The sequence below is a fragment of the Eucalyptus grandis genome, chromosome 11, assembly GCF_016545825.1.
Source record: "Eucalyptus grandis isolate ANBG69807.140 chromosome 11, ASM1654582v1, whole genome shotgun sequence".
In the NCBI taxonomy this organism is placed as follows: domain Eukaryota; kingdom Viridiplantae; phylum Streptophyta; class Magnoliopsida; order Myrtales; family Myrtaceae; genus Eucalyptus; species Eucalyptus grandis.
The window spans coordinates 30,963,072-30,984,825 of record NC_052622.1 but is presented as its reverse complement, the minus strand read 5'-3'; the positions used below and the strand labels follow the sequence as shown (position 1 = coordinate 30,984,825).

General features: G+C 42.9%; 3 protein-coding genes across 3 annotated transcripts; 2 read left to right on the top strand and 1 right to left on the bottom strand.

Moving 5' to 3' along the window:
- The first annotated feature begins 1,652 nt into the window (after positions 1-1,652).
- Positions 1,653-7,411, top strand: LOC104425768. The gene is made up of 6 exons (XM_010038563.3): positions 1,653-1,945; positions 2,769-4,267; positions 4,391-4,642; positions 5,522-5,602; positions 6,068-6,625; positions 6,956-7,411. Exons 2-6 carry the CDS (start codon positions 3,023-3,025, stop codon positions 7,007-7,009), a joined length of 2,190 nt encoding a protein of 729 aa, XP_010036865.2. The 5' UTR covers positions 1,653-1,945; positions 2,769-3,022; the 3' UTR covers positions 7,010-7,411.
- A 1,063-nt stretch (positions 7,412-8,474) lies between these two features.
- LOC104425767 lies at positions 8,475-10,665 on the bottom strand. The gene is given in 2 exon segments (XM_010038562.3): positions 8,475-10,083; positions 10,086-10,665. Coding segments are annotated over 2 exon segments (1,689 nt in total). The 5' UTR covers positions 10,488-10,665; the 3' UTR covers positions 8,475-8,796.
- A 3,194-nt stretch (positions 10,666-13,859) lies between these two features.
- On the top strand, positions 13,860-21,264 carry LOC104425766 (long chain base biosynthesis protein 2a). Its single transcript, XM_010038561.3, has 13 exons — positions 13,860-14,144; positions 14,244-14,475; positions 14,571-14,636; positions 15,186-15,274; positions 15,431-15,576; positions 15,643-15,767; positions 15,850-15,943; positions 18,276-18,439; positions 18,545-18,706; positions 19,389-19,515; positions 19,599-19,765; positions 19,903-20,010; positions 20,856-21,264. The coding sequence occupies exons 2-13, from the start codon at positions 14,350-14,352 to the stop codon at positions 20,949-20,951; spliced, it is 1,470 nt and encodes a 489-aa protein (XP_010036863.1). The 5' UTR covers positions 13,860-14,144; positions 14,244-14,349; the 3' UTR covers positions 20,952-21,264.
- The last annotated feature ends 490 nt before the right edge of the window (positions 21,265-21,754 follow it).

The following is a 21,754-nucleotide window of genomic DNA, read 5'->3' as shown; positions in this document are numbered from 1 at the left end:
ACCGCCAACCGCCGCCGACCGCCAACCGCCACCGCCCGTCGCCGCTGCCTGTCGCCCGTCACCGCTGCTTGCCGCTGCTGTAGGACCGCCGCCATCAATCGTCACTGCCAATCGTTGGTCTTGCGATGGCGGCTGGCGACAAGCAACGCGCCAAGGGGTGGCGATGATGGGCGGCCGGCGGTCCTGCGACGGTGGCCGGCGATCGACGACGGCAACAACGGTCGGTGGCAATCATCAGAGGTCAAGGGTGGCTAGTGGGCTATAGGCGACAATAACGACGATCAGACGGCCGCAGCGACGATGGTCACCGCCGGTGGGGCAACAATCGGGCCGTTGGCCGACGATGGTCGTAGCCGGCCGAAGGTAGCCGATGCGCTTGGCAAGCCCACCCAAGGCCACAAAGAAACAAGAAAAACAAAAGAAAAAAAGAAAAGAAAAAATTAACTTATTTCTAGAAATTGTTCCTGGGAACAAGAAGCTACTTTTTTGTGTTTCTTATTTCTGTTCTAAACCTGTTCCTAGAAACAACAAAAAATAGATTTTTTGTTACCGGGAACAAAAGTTTTACCAAACGGATTTTTGTTCTTTTTTTGTTCCGGATAACCAAAAAACAGAATTTTGGAGAAATAGAAACGTTACCATGCAAGCGCTAAATCCCTTCTCGAGTCTAGCCTACTTGGATCCATATACATTTAGTCATTCTATAACAATAATTAATAACTTTCTAACCATAAAAGTGAGCCTATGCAAGAATTTTGGGATGCCAACGCTAGGATTGCTCCTACGATTGATGGGATCTAATAGTGACTAGGATGGAGGTGTTATTCTTCACTCCCTCGTACTATTTTAACACAATTTTCATTTGATTTTCTAAATAACAACTTTGATGAAATCATTAGCTTTGCTCACAAAGCGCATTGCTCGTGCTTTAGCAAAAACAACTCTGAGGATTGATTGGATCTATAATAGTGACTAGGATGGGGGTGTTATTCTTCACTCCCTCATACTATTTTAACACAATTTTCATTTGATTTTCTAAATAACAACTTTGATGAAATCATTAGCTTTGCCCACAAAGCGCATTGCTCGTGCTTTAGCAAAAGCAAAAGGTTATTTCTTTCTTCGAATTTAAAAATATCATTTAAATTTCCAAAAGTTATAATGCAAATCTGCGTGTTCAAGATTTAGAAGTCGTGAAAGTTTGGGGTGATTTAGATTCAGAAGTAAAGGGAAAAGCACGAGTTAAAATGTGAGAAAGTAAAACGGGGAGCGCTCGCGGTCGTCTCAGACGACGGTGCGCGATAATATAAGTAGCGGCAAAAGGGGAGGGCGGAGGATCGGCTTTTCCTTTTCTTTCCCCCCACGTGAAACCACGTGTCAAGGCGCGTGGCAGATGAAATGGGCCATGCTCGAGCGGAGCGGAGCGGACGAGAGAACTAGAGAGATGAGATGAGATTGCATGAGGCCCAGCCCAAAACGAAAATATCGGGCCTGAGAAGCCCAAAATGATGGACGATGGAGGGCGACCCACCCGCCCAGGAAGGCGTGTAGATCGACGTGGACGTCGACGGAAATGGGAGCCGCAGGTTCAATCCCACTCGTTCTGCACCACCAAAACAGAAAATAAAACAGAGATAAAACCGAGACGAGAGGATGGTGGGGACGGGAGCGACTCGAGGCGGAGAGGAGGCACGTCGTCATTTTTGGCGAAATCGGGAAGGCTCGCGTCCACTCCTCCATCGTTATCCCGAATTGAGAGAGAAAGAGCCTCGCTCTCTTTTTTCTTTCCATCGCCGCGAGAAAATTTGCCCTTTTGACTTGACCATCGATACGGGAGTTGCTGCTCCCCTTCTTCTCCATGCGATCCTGATGACGATGCTGACGATGATGGCGGCGGCGGCGGCGGCGGCGGCGATCGGCAGCTGTGACTGCCGAGCGATCGCCGGTGCGTGATCGCGTCATTCTCTTGTGCCTCCTCCTCCTCCTTCTCCTTCTTCTTTTTTTTCCCGATCATATCTCCGTTCTAGACTGTCCTGGAGCTGTCGCGTTTTTCGCCTGCGTTTGGTTGCTGCAGCTGCTGCCTACTATGGATGAATTCATCCGTGTTCATCACTGTCGTACATTTTGGCTCTGTCGCGTGCTGCTCGTAGTCGGAAACTTTACAAAAAAAAAAAAATGTCATCTCTGCTGGTTCCTTGGCCTTGCCTCGTCTTGATCGATACTCGGTGTCGTTCTCCTTGCCAAGAATGATCTGAGCGCTAAATTTTCCGTGTCTCGATTGCTTTCCATCGAAATACGAGGGTAGGATTGGTCTCGTCATCTGTAGAAGAATGTTCGGCTGTCATGCTTTGGCAGACGCTTTTGATGTCATGCACGAGTCTGGGTTGATATTCCTTGCAACTTCAATTCCATGATATACGCCGTTTCATCGCATTTAATGTACCACCTGATCGGGTTCTCTTTCTATCAGAGCTAAGCAGAACAAAGTATACTTCAATCTTAGTTCGTTCCATCTCTGTGTTTCCTCTCGGTAGCATGGCTGTAAAACAGAAGCTGCTGTAAGGACCTGCGAAATCCCGAAAACGAATGCTATCATTCGCATGATCGTTTAACATGATACGCTAAATTCTTTCAAATTTCGAAATGGTTTCGATCAGATTCTTTCTTTTGCTTTTTGGAGGTACATTACCAGGATGCGCATCTCTCTGCATGAACTTTTGTCACCTCTAAGGTGATGGAGTGTAATCCTCTTCTGTTTCTGGTTTCAGCTTAAACTTACCAAGCAATCTTGTCCTAGATCCATAAAGGACATGAGAAGGGATAGTCCCTCGGTTCAAGTTACTGCTCAAATATACAACCAACAAATATTGAATGAGAGGCTTACTTGATGGCACCCACAGGGATGTCCAGCAGGAGAATTAAGGCTGCAGGCTTTTTTGAGGAGGGAGTGGTGTCGAAGAGGATGAACCCAAGCTAAAGGAATTGTAGAAGAGTCCGTGGCAAGTGCACACTTGGATTGTAAATGGGATTGCCCCGACATTCTTCTAACAATGAAGTGATAGCACTAGTGAACACATCTGTGCAGGCTACATCTCTTGTCACCGGTGCATACAATCATGACATGACTGCAGTGCATGAAGGGAAGCTCGGGAACTGGGCGCGTGTGAATATGGCTCTGGCTTCCTTTGCTTCTGCAGAGCTGCATAGGAATTCTAACTTTGAGATTTCAAGGAATCCAGATGACTTGTACAAGCATAAAGACAATAAGTGGGAGGAACAAAATTTGAGAATTAACGCCATCAATCAACATGAGTTGTTGCATGCTAAAAGGAGACAGATTACTCAAGCACCTGTTGTTAGGATTGTGGGTTTTGAATTGGGACCACCGGATTTTCTGTCAAATGTGGTCAATGGAAACCCGTCTTTATTCAGTCAGGTTAGTAGACCAGGTAGGACAAATGAGGGCTCTGGCTCCCTAGCTAGGAAGCGTGTCTTGTCCCCTCCGAATGGAATGCTTCTCCCAGACCAATTTGATGGTGACATTTTAGATATTGGCCAAAGCATTTCTGTAAATGGTAGTTCTCAAAATGGCGTCTCCTTAATGCAAGAGCATAAAAAAGCTCATATTGGCAATTCTGGTGATTCTGACTTCACTATCTGGTCAGCAGACTGTCTTTCAAAGTGGAAGAGTCCACTTGGAGAAGTCTGCAGGGAAAGTTCCATTCCTCTGACTGGTGACCCTTTGCTTGAGAAAATGGCAATGCAGCCTAAATCTTCTATAGTTCCTCCTGTAACGAATCATATGACAGGAACAACTAAGGTAAGGTCCTCATCAGTTGCCATAGACATACCCAGGGAAAAGGCAGTCTCACCTCCATTATCTCTGTCTCCTCTGGGGCCAAAACCCTTTGATAGGATGAGACCCTCAAGCGGATGCAAAAGCATTCCAAAGAAGTTTGAGGATGACCATATAGCCTCAAAGGACATGGAAAGGTTTCTCGATGGAGCTTTGACCAATGTGTTATCTTTTGATGAGGGGATGGACTTTCAGAATACTAAAACTCTACACAAACATCATTCAATACCCAAAGGGTTCGTTTCCTTTACATCAGAGAGCACCACTGGCAGTGGAAAGCAATGTGGTCCAGATTTAAAGTGTAACTCTCAATGTTGCAAATTTGTTCAGTTTCCAGTTAGAAGATCATTAGTGGGTTCATTTGAGGAGTCCCTCTTGTCAGGTCGGCTCTTATCCTGTAAAGTCAACCAGGTTGGTATTCTAAGTCCTTGATTTTGTATCCTGTTGTATGATGTAAGGTCGGCTTATGACTTGTGCTTAGCTTAATCGCTACCAACCAATAATCTGATTGTTGGCTATCACTTTCATATGCAGAGAATTGAGGGTTTTCTTGCTGTTCTTAATGTCACTGGGGGTGATTTTTCTCCCAAAGTGCAGAAACTTCCGTTCGCAGTCACCAGTGTAGACGGAGATAACTACTTACTGTACTACTCTTCTATAGATATATCTGATACCTTGGCAGCTGACATTTGTGAGGGAGCAAAACTAAAGAGGAGCAAGAGTGTCAACAGTTCACAAGAAGAAAAGAGCTGCCTGCGTGTACCCATGAAAGGCCGAATACAACTAGTAATTTCTCAACATTCATCTTTGACCCTAGAATAGTGGTAATGGTAATCAAGTTTCAATTAATTTGGCCAAAAGAAGGTCTATATTGGTTGCCAATCAAGTCAGGAATCTTTTCTTGCTTATGTTTCTATCTGTAGCCATATGGATGGATCTAGCTGAGGTATATTAGGGATTTATGAGAAAGAGTGAAATGTCCAAGGGCATGATGGAAAAAGAACAATAACAAAAAGCAAAAGAACCAAATACCATGTTGCCTGGAATGAAGTTTAGTAAATCAAGCAAACAAAGGCTCTGAACTTCTCTTGCTAAATGTGAGGTCACCTTCCCCTATACCATGAACTTTTATTTACTGGCATTGGAAACTATCTGAAACTGTTGCTTGGAATAAGCTTGAAAATGAAAAGACCATACAAAAGAAACTCCTATGCTAATACACTTGAATCACCTCAACATAAGTTAATACAGGTGGTTCTGAACCGGAAGATGCACACGTTAATTGTGGGCTATATCCTTTTATAGTGGACTAGTCTAAGCAAAAAGCTTCTCTAGAGCTTAATTATTATCTTGAGCTCAATTGTTGTTAATTGGATATAACTTACTCAATTAATCTAATCAAGTTATGGGTTCGTTTATAAGACTTGATCACTCTTTTGATGTTAGTCGAAACCATGATTATATTCTTATCGTGAATGTCCTGAAAGAGTTCACCAGAAAGCCTGCTGAAAACCAGAGCGAATCGTTTTTAGGATCGGAAAAACAAGCTTGTGCACATAGATGTTTGATTCGATCATTGAGGCCTGGTTTGAACTCAACTACATTATGAAGACAAGACAATGAGTAATGCTGCTTCATATGCTTACAAGATGTACTTTTTGGCAGGTTCTTAGCAACCCAGAGAAGACACCTATCCACACGTTCTTCTGTAACTATGACTTAAGTGACATGCCAGCTGGTACAAAGGTACGAGGGATTTCAGTTTGTATGCCAGTGTTTCTGCTAAAATGGAAGGGGGAAAAAAAACACGACTGGTTAGGGTCTTTGAAGCGTTAGTACAGTAACTTGACATCCATGCTGAAATTCTGGGATCTCATGCTTTTGCATATTATTGCCTTTGCTTGCTGTAATTCCGAAGAAGATATTTTGAATAATTATTGCCCCTTGCTTGATTGCGAAGTTGAATTGAAAGCAGCCTGCTTATGTGTAGATAGGATGAGGGGAATGGACAAGAAGAAGAATATGGCTCCTCACATTTCATGGGAGAATTCCTATGATTTTCACTAGGACCTAAGTTGGCGTGTGCTTTAAACCCACTTTTTCTGTCTTCTTGCCTGAGTTGATTATTAGTTGAGTGGATGTCCCGATCCTGCTCCTTGACGTCTGAACCTCTTCTTTCATCTGTTTTTTTCCTGGTGTCCCTGGGAACAGACCTTCCTGCGTCAAAGAATCACGTTGGCACCTTCTGAATCAAATACTAAGGTGGAAAATGGAAATCTGAGAGACGCCGGTGCAAAAGTTGATTTTTGGCCGTCTGCAATTACACATTCTTCGCAGCCCAGCAATAATTATTCGAATTTAGACGATATTGAAAATGCGAAAAGGTCAGCAAAGCCAAATGAAGAGGTGAAGGCAAAAGGCTTTGGCTGTATCGATGATCTCCCGAATCAATTGAAAAATTTTGCCATGAATGATGAGCCTGCAAAGCCTGAGGATGGGAGCTCCAAATCAGATACAAGTACAGTACCTACTAGTTCATCAAAGGTCAATCAGGTCCCTGGTGTTAGAGGCTCTTTGCGTTATGCCCTTCATCTCCGGTTCTTTTGCCCGTTTTCCAAGAAATTTAGGTCTGTACGGAGGTGCAACTCTGATCCATCATCTGCTCCAGCTGGGAAAAGCAATTGCATCGAGTGGCCACGGCGATTTTACTTGTACAATGACTTGAAAGTTGTCTTCCCTCAACGGCATTCAGACTCAGATGAAGGCAAGGTAAATATCACCTCATTTGCTGAAATTGGTGCGCTGGATTGGGCTACACAACTGGATTGTGCGAGTGTAGGCTGTGGTTTGCGTGTTAATAATCTCATATCTCTGGTCATGTTGCGGTGTTATGATTTCTCCATAAATTCTTTCCAGTCCATTGAGAATTTTTAGCTTTCGCATAGTCATTATGCAATTATCAATAAAAGAAATGGAGAGAATTTGAAAAATTTGGGTCTAGTCTCCGTTTTACGAGTCCCCTGCTTCCATGGTCAATGGGATTATCATCCCTAATTTCATCGACATTCGTTACTTAGACTGGCTGATTTTGGATTGCAGTTGCACGTGGAGTATCATTTTCCATCAGATCCAAAATACTTCAACTTAAACTGAATGGTCCAGCACATCTTTTCACCGAGTTGGACACAGCATCAGCGATTCTGTATAGGTTGATTTCCTGATGAAAAATTTACTGTACATACCTGTACAATTGATCTCTTTTGGATTTTTTTGTACGGGGGGCAGTCACCCACTTTCAATCTGTAAATGTTAAGGTAGTTTCTGGTGCAATTAGACTATCTTGTGAAATTCACGATTGCTATTCTTTATACCAACTTCAGTTTTGCTAGGTGGGTTGAAGGGTGACCGAGTCCGTAGATGCCATACTTTGCTCCCTCTATGGCAATGATACCAACAGTAGTCCCCCAGCTCTGTCACTCTGAGGGAGATTATCAACCCGGACATTTGTTGAGATTGGATATTGGATCGGAAAGGTTGTTTTCAGAGCACGCGAAATTATTGAGGCTATACTTCACCATATATCTGAAATTTACAACCAGATGATATTATACAGCGTTCACCCTCGTCTATTTTCCACCAGTTGTTCGGAATTCTGACCTTCATTCTGGGAGGCAAATGCAGCGTCCTTGGCCGTTGATTTAGAGGGTGGGGTACCTATTTTATCCGGGAAGGACCCGACCTAGCTATTCTTGTGACAATGATGGTCAAAGAATGATTAACCCCCTCCTCTTTAAGGTACCCGAACTTTCAAGCCGAATAATCATCACGGATATACCCAAAACGCTCTGTCCGGAAAACTGTTGGCGGCGCACAATGCATGATTCTCCTGTCGAAGGCCGAATGGAGACTGCTCCTGCTTCAGGCATCCTATCAGGTGAATGGGTAGTCCTCACGACGCTGATTTTGGACGCTTCCATGAAGTCCTTTCCCAGCGGGCGCTTTGCCTTTTGAGGCCAGCACAAAACAGTCCAAAGTCTCGCATAAAAGGTGAGACGCTGGCACATGGTCGACAGAACAATCGCACATGGATCCCATCTCCCCGCCAAATGCATGTCCTCCCCCACAAAAACCAAATGATCCCAACCTCGCATATATAATCCATCTCTAGTATTATTCCCTCCCTCTTTCGACGAGTCTAATCGACGCTTAAAAAGGAGAATGAGGACGTGGAATCTCATCAAATTTCACGATGCAAGCTGCCAAAATAAGCACGCACGCTCTTGATAGCACCCCATTACTTGCTTTGAAAGACCCAAAAAGAAAGAAAAACACACCATTCGAGAAATTCCAGTATTTAAGGGGATGAGGCCACAACTAAACCTATACGATGAAAGCCTATACTCGCCCTCAAGATACGCTCGAACATCAACAGCTTAAGGGAAGGAGTTGACCATCGAGTGATGTGCCCAACTACTGGAATCAAGCTACAGGGCAAACCCAGAATTTAAAAAAGGAGAAAATTAGAAAAGAAATGAAGCTCTGTAGATTGCACAATCATTAACAATCGCCCGGGGGTTTTATGGACGGCATCGAAAGCCCATCGGGGAAAAGGAAGAAATAAATCAAACAGAGAAACAGTAAAGCAACCTTCACTTATTGGTGGGTTCCTATGCAAAACCAAAATAAACGTCAACCCAAGTTAGGTCACCCACTGAGATTCTGTACCATTTTCTTTGGGCAGTTAACAGATTTATTAACAAGGACTCACCTCGACCGAACGAACGAACGAACCAACAAACACAAAGTAAATGGTGAAAAAGAAGTGGGAAGTAAAAGGGGGACTAACGTACATACAGGAAATGGGCAAATTAATTTTTTTCATCTCTACAGTCACAGTCACCACCAAGATCAGATCAGCTTCGGGTCGAGAAATCTGGAACTCATGGCCTGCTGAACATGTCCCATATCTTGCCACGGCCGATGCTATCGTACAGCTTCTTGGCACCGTCCACGTCCATCTCCACCAGTTTCTGCAGATAAGCACATGCGCCCCCACTGACCATCTGCTTCCTACACTTCTTGGAATGAACTAGCGAGGCCAGTATCGACACGGGGTATCTCTTATCCAGGTTCTGAATCGTGGGGTCCAAGAGCGGGACGGTGCTCGCGATCCCTTTCGCGTCCTTGCGGAAGATCTTCCGATTCCCGGCGTAGAGCAAGAGACCGGACAATGCCTTGGCGGCCGCCTCTTTCTCCTCCACGGCCTTGCCATCTAACATCTTGATCAATGCGGCGATGCACCCGCATTCCCCGATTTCTTTCTTGGTCTTCGGGCCGACACCCAGTTCGCAAACGGCTCGGGCCGCGGCAATCCGCACGCCCAGCACCCCGCAGTCCAAAACCGCCAGCAACCTAGCGATGAACCCCTCCGAAACCAGAGCTTCCCCAATCGGCTGGCACGATGCGAGCTGGCTCAGCAACTCGACCGCCACTTCAAGATTCCGATCGCACGGAGCTGCATCCCAGTAGTTCTTCAAGCACTCAATCCCCTTCTCGCTGACGACCATAAGCTTCAAATCGTCGTCGCCGTCGGCTATCAGATTGCAGAGACACCCGATTGCATTTTCCTGGGCCAGAGCAGTCCCTGAAGACGCAAGTGCCAGGAGCACCAGGACCGCGTTCTCCTCCATAAAGTTCTCCTTAATTTCCGGGAAAGCGGCCAGATTTCGCAGAACCCCAGCGGCGGAAGCCTGAGAGCTCGGGGTGCCGGCCACGCAGATTTCCAAGAGCGAGGAGACGCCGCCCCTGGTCCCGAGAGCCCTGGCATTCTCCTTGGATTGGCTGAGAGCCAGGAGGGCGACGCAGGCCTTCTCCTTGGCGAACCCACTCCCGGACTCGAGCACGCGAAGCAGGTGGTTCAAGAGCAAGAGCCCCTCCGCAATCAAGACGGGCTTGCTGCTGTTGACGGTGGAAACCCTGGAGAGGGCGGCGACGGCCTTCTCCTTGACCTCGAGAGAGCCGGAGTCGAGGAGCTTGACGAGGACGGGGACGACGCCCTGGGCGACGGCGATGATGACGTTCTTGTCGTCCTCGGCGAGGAGGGCCAAGAGGGAGTCGAGGGCGGAGTTCTTGGAGTCGGGGGCGCCGATCTGGAGGCGGGTGACGAGGTCGCGGGACTGGACGCGGATGGAGTCGCGCTTGGAGAGGAGGGTCGAGGAGGAGGAGGATGAAGAAGGGGGTCGGGGTGGAGGAGGAGGAGGCCGCTCTTGAGGAGGACGTCGGCGTCGTGGAGGTGGCGGAGGAGGAGGGAGAGGGAGGAGTCGAGGTCGCTCTGGGTATGGAGCTTGCCGTCGGGGAGGGAGGGGAGCTGGCACTTGAGGGCGAGGGAGAGGGCGCGGTCGAGGGAGTGGGAGATGGAGTGGAGCAGGTCCAGGGACAGCGGGTGCTGCGGGGACAGCTCCGGCAGGAGCGACGGGAGGAGGGCCACGTGGGAGCGGAGGAGCGACCACTTGGGCTTGAAGTGGACGGCCCGCGGGATCTCGGCGGTGAGGGAGGAGAGGAGGCGGCTGCAGATGGCGATGGGATCCTCCTCCTCCTCCTCCTCTTCTCGATCGTCCTCCGGCGCTCTCATCGTGGCGGCGGCGGCGGCGGCGGCGGCGTCCTTTCTTTCTCTCTTTTTACGTCGCTGTCAGCCTGTCAGAAGAGAGAGCCTTTTCGGGCTTTGCTTTTTCCAGATTTCGCTCAAGACAAGCAGAGAGAAAGGGGGCAGGACAGAGGAGAGCAAGAAGAGGAAGGACTGGAAAATGGAGTGACAACGAGTGAGATTTTATTTATATATATATATATATATATATATATATATATATATATATGGAGAATTGACTAGATGAGAGCGAGCGACTTGCCTGGGCTTTTCGGCTTCGTAGGCGCGCTGGCGCGCATTGCATTTGCATCCATACCCACCGCGCTGCTCTGGGTTGGAATATAATAAAAGACTCTTTAAACTTGGACCGGCTCCGCCTCAAAATTAACGGAGCTCACCTCCCCTTTTCTCTCTACCCGACCCATACGATGGAATCGATGACATATCTCATCGGGAGTGATTGGGCCCCATAACGTACCATTACCATACCATACATACGCTACCCATCATCGATTTGGACGGCCCAGATTCATTTGGGAAATTTTTTTGTTTCCTCGACCTTCGCGAAATCAGTGGGGCAGGTGGCGCCCACGCGTGAATGATTATTTTTCTCATTGGTGGCAAGTTTTCTCATGCAGAGAGAGGGCGAGAGCCGAGTCAAATGGGAATGGCCCTCGCTGCCCCTTTGCCAGGTCGCTTCCTCAATGTGTTTCACACGCCAAAGGGTGGAAAATTAAAAAAGAAAATTAAAAAATTAAAAAAGAGAAAAAAGGGAAAGGGCGATTGTTATTATAATATAAATTACAATATGCCTGTCCGCTCCTGACTTCCTCGAAACGATAAAGGAAATTGGCAGAGTTTTTTTCTTTTATGCATAATCGGGGATGTGTTATATCCTGTCGCTTTCGTTGGCCCTCGCCTTTCCCGAGGGGACCTTACGTGTGACATTAATTGCTGCCGTCGATCCTAGGGGGGATTGACTTGGCCCATCCCCATTTTTGCAATTGCTTGCGTGCGCTCGATACAATAGAATCGGTTGACTGCGGATGCACCACGGAGTCAAACTCGTCCGGTGGCGTGGTCAGTTTGCTAAATTCGACAATGAATGAGAAAGTTAAGGTCGAGTGTTCCCCTCCCCTCTTCCCCTTTCCGTGCATAGCCTTCCTCTCCTTTCCAAAATAAAGGCAGTTCATATTGATATGACCCGGGTGCGAGGGGAGCAACCCTGGATGCCACTGAAAAACCATAACATCGCATGTCTATTGCTACTCATCATTTTAATGAAGAAATGAGCGTGTTGTCTTGCTTTTTATGGTTATATATTATAGTTTGTACTTCGCGATTCTTCCTGACTCCATGAAAAAAGAATAATTTTCTGAAACATCTCATTTTGAAATTGCTCTCATTCGCAACTCACGCCTGCAATTATGTTTGAAACATCTTCGATTTCCTCAACTACACAATTTTGACTTGTAGTTTGTTGACACCCAAAATTACCCTTGATATCACGTACTGACCACAAGAGAATAATAGATGAAATGCACCATTTTGGTTCATAAAGTTATGCATAAACAGCTTTCATGGAAGCTACTTAATCTAACTCTCGACATAATTCTAAAAGCAAATTCCATAGTCGATGGCTAGATAATTGATTGCCACATGTCAAGCTATGGGGATAGTGCACTAGATTTAAAAATTAGGTGAAATTAGCAATGAACTCAAAAGATAATAACTATTATGGGAAATGCGCATAAAAATAAGGAATGGTTATTTACTTGATAAGCAAGTTGCACAAACATTGTCAAGAAATCCATAACCAGTTGCTTATGAATAAGGGTGCTAAGAAGAACTGAAAAATGTGGAGAATGTTAGGAGTGCCGCCTAAGGAGAGGAAATCGATTGATTGCTATTAGTTCGTCCTATATAACACAGCTTGTTTAGCGAAGAGCGCCTAAACAAGACAACAACTATCGTTATTTTATCTTTACTTTATCACATTTTAACTGTAGTTTTCGAGATTCCCATCGTTGATTAAATTCCAGCATTGCGTTTTCTATCAAGGAGTAATGTTGTCGATTAGATTTCAACTTTACTCCTAAAACAAGTTATATGGTAGATTAAATTCCGGCATAGTTTGAGTTCAAAGAATAGACTATTCAATTAGTAGTGTCCATATTATATCATTGATTAGATTTTGGTATAATTTGTACTTGGAAACAGTTAGTTTTTGAGCCATCCAAGTATTAATTATCGAGGTTGTATATACATGTTGATAAAAAAAAATTTCCTCTTGCATTCGATATTCTCTATCCAAATTCAATACAAAACCCGAGTCTCTTATAATAAAAACTAAAATGCAGCATTTGGTGAAAGATTTTTTACAAGAATCAAAATTGGTAAAACACAGTTATATCTTCTTTTTATCCTAAAATGACAGCTCGTTCCATATTCTTGCACTTTTTTGCTACTCGCGCACACCTCATCCCTTCTCGTGACTCTGCTATCTACCAAAAAGCCATCAAACGTTAAAGCTTTTCTTCATTATTGCTTTCGACAGCTTTCATGGATTCACATGCCATATTCTACAAGCACTACGCCAAATATGTTTGTGGTACATAGTTGGTGACCCCTCTTTTGAGAACGTGATAGACGGGGAAGATTAAAACATGGAATTTTTGTTATCTCGGATTACGGTATCATTCAAAATAGAGGTAATCTGTCAATTTGTTCACATGTAATGTGGTTTATAAGGATGTTCCGTTATATGTTGAGGTTAGCTGTCTCTACTCTTATGACCTTTTTTTTATTATTATTTTAACAAGATTATAGCATAATTAACTTCAACGCAGGCTTGCTAAGTGCAATCATTAAAAAGTCGGAAGACGGTCTCACAGCTGTGGGGGAGGATTGGAAGTCAAGATACACAGTTCACATTATCAAAGTACTTTTTGCCTTCATACGAGCTTCGTCACGCGTATTATGTCTAATCAAGCAAAGCATGCATGGACCAGCATGCATCCATCGAAGGAATGCCTAATCATGACAAAAACCCCAGTAGATCCGGTACAATTTCGTGTCTCACTCGAACTATTCCTTCCCACAAACCATCGAGTAGTAAATGCGAGAGGTTATAAATGGGAACTTAATTAAGTCGGCTTAATCCAAAGGAGGGTTGTGTTGAGGCCTAAAAAGCCCAAAACCGATTTTGCAATTTAACCAAAATTCATGGGCGATCGAATCGATACCACAGGTGGGCCTGGAGCGGTGTTCCCATTCCAATGGGCTTTTAAACAGGTGACCAATTTTGAGTCTTTGACCCTTCTCCCCTGCCATGCCAACGCAACGCTTTCCCAGAAAATTCGCCCCCCCCGCAATGGACAGAGCCGAATAATATTCAAGGCAGAAGGAAGAAAAGACGGCTTAAAAATGTTTGAAAGATCAAATAACAGAGAGGCAGAGAAGGCGACGGACGGACTGGTATAAATAGGAAACCCGGAGAAAAGAATCGCGAAAGGAGGAGCAGATTCCGTCGATCCAACGCCTTTCCCCAGAGCTTAGAATCCCTGACCCTCCTCCCTCTCTCCTCCACTCCGTCTCTCTCTTTCTCTCTCATTCGAGGGGTTGGATCTTGGAATCGATCTCTCGGTACGTGGCTTTCTCTCTCCGTGTTCGTGCTCGCGTTTGTTTGCGGTTTCTCTTTGTTCGTAATTCCGAGGGGGACGCGCGGGTGATTGAATTTTGCAGATCCTCTGTGTACCTGGGGCCAGCCCCCCCTCGTTCGGATTTTTGTTTATTTGAAGGTGGGTGGGGGTGGAGAGAGAGAAGGTGTTTGGAGCAGAGGCAGATCCCAATGATCACCATCCCGTATTTGACCGCTCTCTCCACCTATTTTAGCTACGGCCTCCTCTTCGCTTTCGGCCAATTCCGCGACTTCTTCCGTAAGATCTTCGATTGGTGGCGTTCCGGCGACCTTCAGGTCTTCCTTCCTCTTCTCGTTTGACCGCGCTTCTTCTCATCCGCTCGATCGATCCGCGTCTTGACGATCCATTGATTTATCTTATTTTGAATTAGGGATATGCGCCCATCTGCCTGGGACTCGAGGACTTCTACACTCGTCGCTTGTATCTCCGGATTCAGGTACCTCTTCATGATGCTCGCTCCTGTGGATGGGACTACTTTCTCCTGCGAATGGCCGTCTCCCTACCCTTTCTTACATTGCGGAAACTTCAAACTTGGTCCCTTTTATCTGGGAATTTGTCCAATTTTTACTTGTTTAACCGGTTGAGATATTGTGTAGATTTATATTCCATGCGGTCTTCTTGCACTCTATGCACAATTCCGCAATGTTAAATCTCATTTTACAGCGACTGAGTTGATTCATAACTTATTGGTTCATCAGAATTTGAATCTAAATACGCGTTTGCTCTCTAATTGTTGAATTAATTCAGCTCACACAGTTACAGCAGGAAATGATGAAGCAACTAAACAAAATGACTCTTAACTACTTAAGAATACGACTCCATATCTGCTCTGCAATAAGCTTCACTGTTTCCTCTTGATGTACGACAACCATCGCATGGCAAGAATCATTTCTGACGCATCGTACTATTTTAAATCTCAGCAAGCAGATTTCTTTACTTTTCCATTCGAATGCATTCGGTGCTTCATTACATTTGAGATTTGCAGGACTGTTTTGGACGACCCATATCAAGTGCTCCCAATGCTTGGTTTGACGTTGTAGAACGTTACTCCAATGATAATAACAAGACCTTAAAGTGAGTCCAGAATGTCGATCGACACTTTCAGTTATTTTCTCGAAAGCTCCTTCACTGCACTCGGCCAATCCATCACAAATCTTTTGCAAATGAGTGGAATTCCCTTTCGTGTACTTACTACATCCCAAATCTCAAGTGTCTTCGCTTCTCATGCAGACGAACCACGAAAGTAAGTAGGTGTCTCAACTTGGGATCGTACAATTATCTTGGTTTTGCTGCTGCTGATGAATACTGTACTCCCCGTGTCATTGAGACACTTAAGAAGTTCTCACCAAGTACATGCAGTTCTCGTGTTGATGGAGGTACGTTTGGTATTCTGCACAATTTCGATCTTTTCCAAATTGTCCCTGATCGAACAATTTTATCAGGAACTACGACTCTGCATAATGAATTGGAGGAGTGTGTCGCAGCCTTTGTGGGAAAGCCAGCTGCCATCGTTTTGGGCATGGGTTATGTGACAAATTCTGCTATTCTTCCGGTTCTGATTGGAAAGGTGCACACACTAAAAATATAGGCAATGCTGCTAAGATACTTCTCATATTCATTAACTACATACTTCTCCATCTCATTTGCAGGGAGGTTTGGTAATTAGCGATTCCTTGAACCATAACTCAATTGTGAATGGTGCTAGAGGCTCCAGAGCTACGATAAAGGTTTTCCAACACAACAGTAAGTTCCTTGAAGGATTTATTTGTTTCAAGTGTAGAATCTATCAATCTATAAAAAGTGTGAATCCGCTTTCTCCACTCTCCACCTTCAACTGCAGTTTCGTAATTTAACAAACAAATTACTTCTCCTATTTTGTCATTTTCCTGCCGCTTGTTGAGCTGTTGGCTTTCAGCACTCATCGATGGCAAAGTTGTGACCTTTTGATATCAATGAATCTATTTTAGTTCTTTCATTTCTTCTGAAGACATCATCAAATGAGGAGGAGGCCCATGTTCTACTTCTTTGATTTTTCAATTGTAAGGATGGGGGAAGGTAACTTATTCCCTAGACTGGGTCGATCACAATGTTATCTTGTGAGACCCATGGAAACCCTATATTGGAGATGCACAAAATCAATGGTTATCATGGATTCGGTCTACTAGACCAAGTCAAGGGAAGAATTTCCCAAGGAGACCTGAATGGATGATGGTCTTGTGAGAGGATATTTGGTAGTCAATATGCAGGCGCCTTTCATAATTAAATGTCATTAGGCTAGGAGGTGACAACTCGTGTTTGGGGGTCGTTTTTGTGTTGCTCAACTTATAGATAAACTGTTAAAAATATGTCAACTACTTTAACACAGCCCAACAAAATGTTAGAAAACTCAATTCCAACACATTGTGATTATTAAACAGATGATTTGAACACAATCACTTAACCAATCTAATTAAAAGGATTGATTTGGATTAATTCTACCCGAAAATGACATTCCAAACAGGACTTGTGAGATAAGATTTAACTTTTTTTTATTGTTTTCTGGTAAAGTTGATGCCCTTTAAAGTTTAATAGGATTATTTCAACACAATTAGATAATTTTCATGAATCAACAGAACAATAAACTCTGTTTGGTCAACTTGTGGAATAATTGGATGTCCATTATAGATAACGCGTAAAAGATTCATAATGGAAATATTTTGCTGAAGCATATAATGATTAGTGTTAGCATTCACTTATATTATAGTCATTACTGATATAAAAATAGATTATATAAGAATCAGTTAGATAGGTTAAGGTCACTATTCAGTTTGACGTGATCCATTTAATTAAAAGAGTCAGGCTAGTTAACCCGAACATGGCTTATTCGTTTATAGCACAACAGATGACTCGGTGGTGACATGAATGCGATTAATATAAGTGTAGTTGTGCATGTAGTGATAGAGAATAAAGTAGATTAAATCACCTATGAGAACTTTAACTTTAGGGACCTTTTCGGTTGTCTATTATATTTGCAATCCTTGTTTGAGACATCGATCTATGTTCTGAGTCTACCATATATGTAATACACATGAGGCAGATGTTCCTCAGTGTAGTATATCTGAGCAGTCCGAACTATTATTGATAGATATCTATGGCCCCCATGACAATGTCTGGAATGGTGTATTGACCGCACTAACACAATAGCTGAACAAGCACGTGTTGCATAGTCCATGTGTTGATTACTTGATTTATGATATTCAATGTCAAAGCAATGACCCTATTAACTAATGGAACAACAAAAACCTGTTTGGGTTTAGGTCGAATCATTAGCTTGAAACCAAAGTATGATAAGTATAAGAATGATTGAGTCCTCTGATGTTGTAAAACAGAAAAATAAAATAAAATAAAGAAACTAGCTAACATTAAATGGGACATTATGCTTGAGAATTTGACAATGATAAAACAAACCATTTTCTACAGTTGATGAAAGTGGTATTTGTCTCTACCTAAAACATATATACATATGCTTGCTTTTTGGATCTCTTCTTATATATATTAATATCTCATAAATTTGGATCTTCTATTTTATCCTCACATAGAGCATACTGATTTACCAGTCCATAGTTAAAAAATCTCTTTCAATATTTTTTGCATGTGAGTGCCAAAACAATGAATTGATGGTAAATATACAATGACTTTTGAATGTGTTATGTTAAAGCACCGATCAGATTATTTAGCTTTTCATATGCCAATTTTTATTAATAACAATGTTCTTGTGGTTTGAATGTAACCAAAGAGAAGTCTGCCTTACTTTTTAGACTTTTAGATAGTATTATGATGCATTGCATAAGACGTCATGTGGTAATGAAGTAAATTTGACAATAAAGTATTATTGTCTCTATGTTGTATGTGTATTTAAAAATTGTAAGGGAAACATTGCACAATTAATTTTAAAAGAAAAAAAAGATTGATTGTGTATTGCACATGGGATCTTGTGTGAGAAAATTATGTTCCAGTATGATGAATGTGATTTTCTCTGTGTCATGTGTTTAGTACCATCTCACCTAGAGGAGGCTTTTCTCCTTCTTTTGTTTAGCGCCATCTCACTTAGAGAAGGTTTTGAGAGAGCAAATTGCTGAGGGGCAACCAAGGACACATAGACCATGGAAGAAGATAATAGTCGTTATTGAGGGTATATATAGTATGGAAGGAGAGCTCTGCAAACTTCCAGAGATTGTGGCTGTATGCAAGAAATATAAGGTGATAAGTTATGCCAGAATGCATCTTGCTTGAGGCCCTAATCAATTTTACTGAAGAAAGTCCTACTATGTTATTGATGCATTTCTTCCCCTGATCTTTTCATAGGCTTATATCTACTTGGACGAGGCTCACAGCATTGGAGCAGTTGGAAAGACGGGAAGAGGTGTTTGTGAACTCTTGGGAGTTGACACTGCTGATGTTGATGTAATGATGGGAACTTTCACAAAATCCTTTGGCTCATGTGGTGGCTATGTTGCCGGATCTAAGGTTCTAGGCTTGCCTGCTCTTTAATTATTCTTGTGAGAATCAAGTATTACAGTTAAATCTCTGGGTGATAACTAAGCTCATGGAAGATTATCTTTATTATCGACTTACCTATCAGTTTATTTTTCGTCTTAATGGAGAGATGGCTTGTCAATTCGGGAATTCATCATTCTACCTTAAGTGCCTTATTGAAAAGTTCCCCATCATTTTCTTTTCTTGACCACCCAAGTTTCTTGTATGGTGGCTTTTGATTTTGTCTGCTTCTTCTACTTCCTATTTCTATTTTTTATTGTCCAACCAGTGAGTTGTCTCATTTCTTTCTGGAAGAATTTTGGCTCATACATTTTCTAAACGAAAGCTGGATTTGATTATTAAATTTATAGAACCGTCTCCCGTGTCTGCTGGAGTTCTTTTAATTCCCTTTTATAGAACACGGATAGCATTTGCACTTCTTTAATTGCAAATATTTTGCTTGCACCAAGTGCAGTCTTTCAGTAACGAATAGTTTATTTGCACCAACTTCGCTGGCTGTCAGTATCATGTAACAATTGGGTCACTTATAAATGCCTTTTGTCTTTTGTGTCATTTTTTATGCTGAAGATGTTCATCTCCATTCTAAATAAATTCAGGCAGATTTATGGTGTCAATTTTAGTTTCTCTGAAATTGATGATTCCTTTTCTTCAGGAACTTATACAATATTTGAAGAACACATGCCCTGCTCATCTCTATGCCACGTCAATTTCACCTCCAGCTGCACAACAGATTTTATCTGCCATCAAAGTTATTCTTGGAGAGGATGGTTCTAATAGAGGTCATAAATTTTCCAATGCGACGTCCCTAGATTTATTCTGATTTGATTTTGTGATTCAATGATCAGTCTTCTTGTCAATACAGGGGCACAAAAACTTGCAAGAATACGTGAAAACAGCAATTTTTGCAGGTCAGAGCTGCAGAAGATGGGTTTTGAGGTTCTTGGGGATAATGATTCCCCCGTGATGCCCATAATGCTGTACAATCCAGCAAAAATCCCTGCTTTTTCTCGTGAATGTCTCAAGCATAATGTAAGTTCTCGTACTACTCATCCGGAAGCCATGTTATTTTAATAAACCTGAAAACCTCTGATTGCTTAGCTTAGGATACCTCAGAGCCACAAGGCTTGGTATCTGTTGTGAATAATCATCATGAAATGCTTTTGCAGGTGGCTGTAGTTACAGTTGCTTTTCCAGCTACTCCACTCCTTTTGGCTAGGGCTCGTATATGCATATCTGCCTCTCACACTAAAGAAGATCTTGTTAAGGCCTTGGAGGTAATTTCTTGTATTTGTACTCTCAAAGATCTTCTAATGCCAGTTTCCCCACCTGTAAGACCCTTCTGGTACCTGCTTGGTTGGTTGAATTTTTTCTATGCGTGCACTTCTCAAGTGGATGGGAGCGAATAAGCTCTACACATGAGGCCCTAGTCCTTTGCATAATTTTGAGCATTAGCTTCTCATGCAAGTAGAAAGGAAGGCTGAGGAAATTTCTAGTCTGATATGGGTTGGCCTCCATGATCAATCATACTTGCACCACAATGATTCTCATACTTGCTGCAGTTTTGCTTTTCGAGCCTATTATATGTGTGGAAGCCACTCTTCCGATGACTAGGTATGCCCACAAGTTTGGTCAAAATAAATTAGATTGACCTGTCAAACCAGATCAAATAGTTTGGCATCAAGCAATATAAGATGATTAATTCAGGTCGATTGGGCTTGGTGTGCACTATTTTTGAATAAGATGCTAATGTGTGTTTAGTTAAAATAAGGGCAATTTTCTAGCGCAAGCAAAAAAATAAATATCGTTATCATGGAGAACAAATTTTTTGTCCAAGAGGAGCTTTTTCTTTTTATCCTTGAAATTGGGAATCTCTGTTCGAGCAATTCAATGATGACGTGCACATCTAAAGAGATAAGTTGTGTTATCCCAAAGCAAAATTTTGTTCATCAAGTTCTATTTGTAACATGGTGCACGATATTTTTTGTTTTTTTTTGTTTTTTCCGGAGTAATACACGTGAATTGCAGAGCATATAAATCTTTCATTGAGGTGTGAAATCGAATACCCCCACTCCTTGAACTTGCAGTTTGTTACTTTTCTTCTTTTGCTTTTAATTCACAGGTCATCAGCTCAGTGGGTGATCTGGTGGGCATCAAATACTTCCCCGCTGAGCCCAATAAGCTGCAAAAGGAGGAAGGCATGATCAAAGAGGACTAAGACTACCCCATGGGGTTGATTATGGAGTTTTATGTATTCTCTACAAAAGGGATGCACATTTAATCCGGTTCCATCGAATGATGCAATGGTCGAGCCAACGCCAAATTAACAGAAGTTTCCCATGTTTGAGTAAAATTTATTATGGCCTAGGGAGTCTTTGACTCTACCAAAGATTTCCATATTTTATTGTACAGAAGCTTTTTTGGCTCTTTGTATGAGATTCTTGTCACTCTTAATCCATATGAGGCATTTTTGTAGCTGTTTCTAGGTTGTTCTTTTTAACCGTTGGAGTAATTCATGTTCAATTTGGGTCCCGGTTATCTCGTGTATTTTTCTATTTTGGTTACACGGTGTACTTGCTAAAATCGACGAAAAAACATGAAGTTGTCCACCTCAGGTTATTCAAGGATCAGTGCATCTAAAATGTCTTAGGCACTTCAGAATAATCTCATTCTTGAGCTTTAGAAGGAAGAAACAGGGCCTGCAGTAGTAGAGAACGTTTTCATTGGTAATCAGACATATCTTGCTCTTTATAACATTGGCCTTATTAAATGCGAAAACAATAGGTTTTTACGAATTTTGAAGTGGAAACTATTAGCCCCACAGAAGACTCGTGAATAAGTGGTTAAATGAAGATGACAGCCGAAGGTGAGAGAGATTGTCTCCCACCAAGATGCCAGTTCAAGCAGCTGGAAAATCTCTCTCCTTTTGTATACTTTTGATTCATGGTGTTTCCTCTAAAATTACTCTGTTTGAATATATAATCTAAGAGCCAAGAAAGAGGGTAGCTAAGAATAAGACTA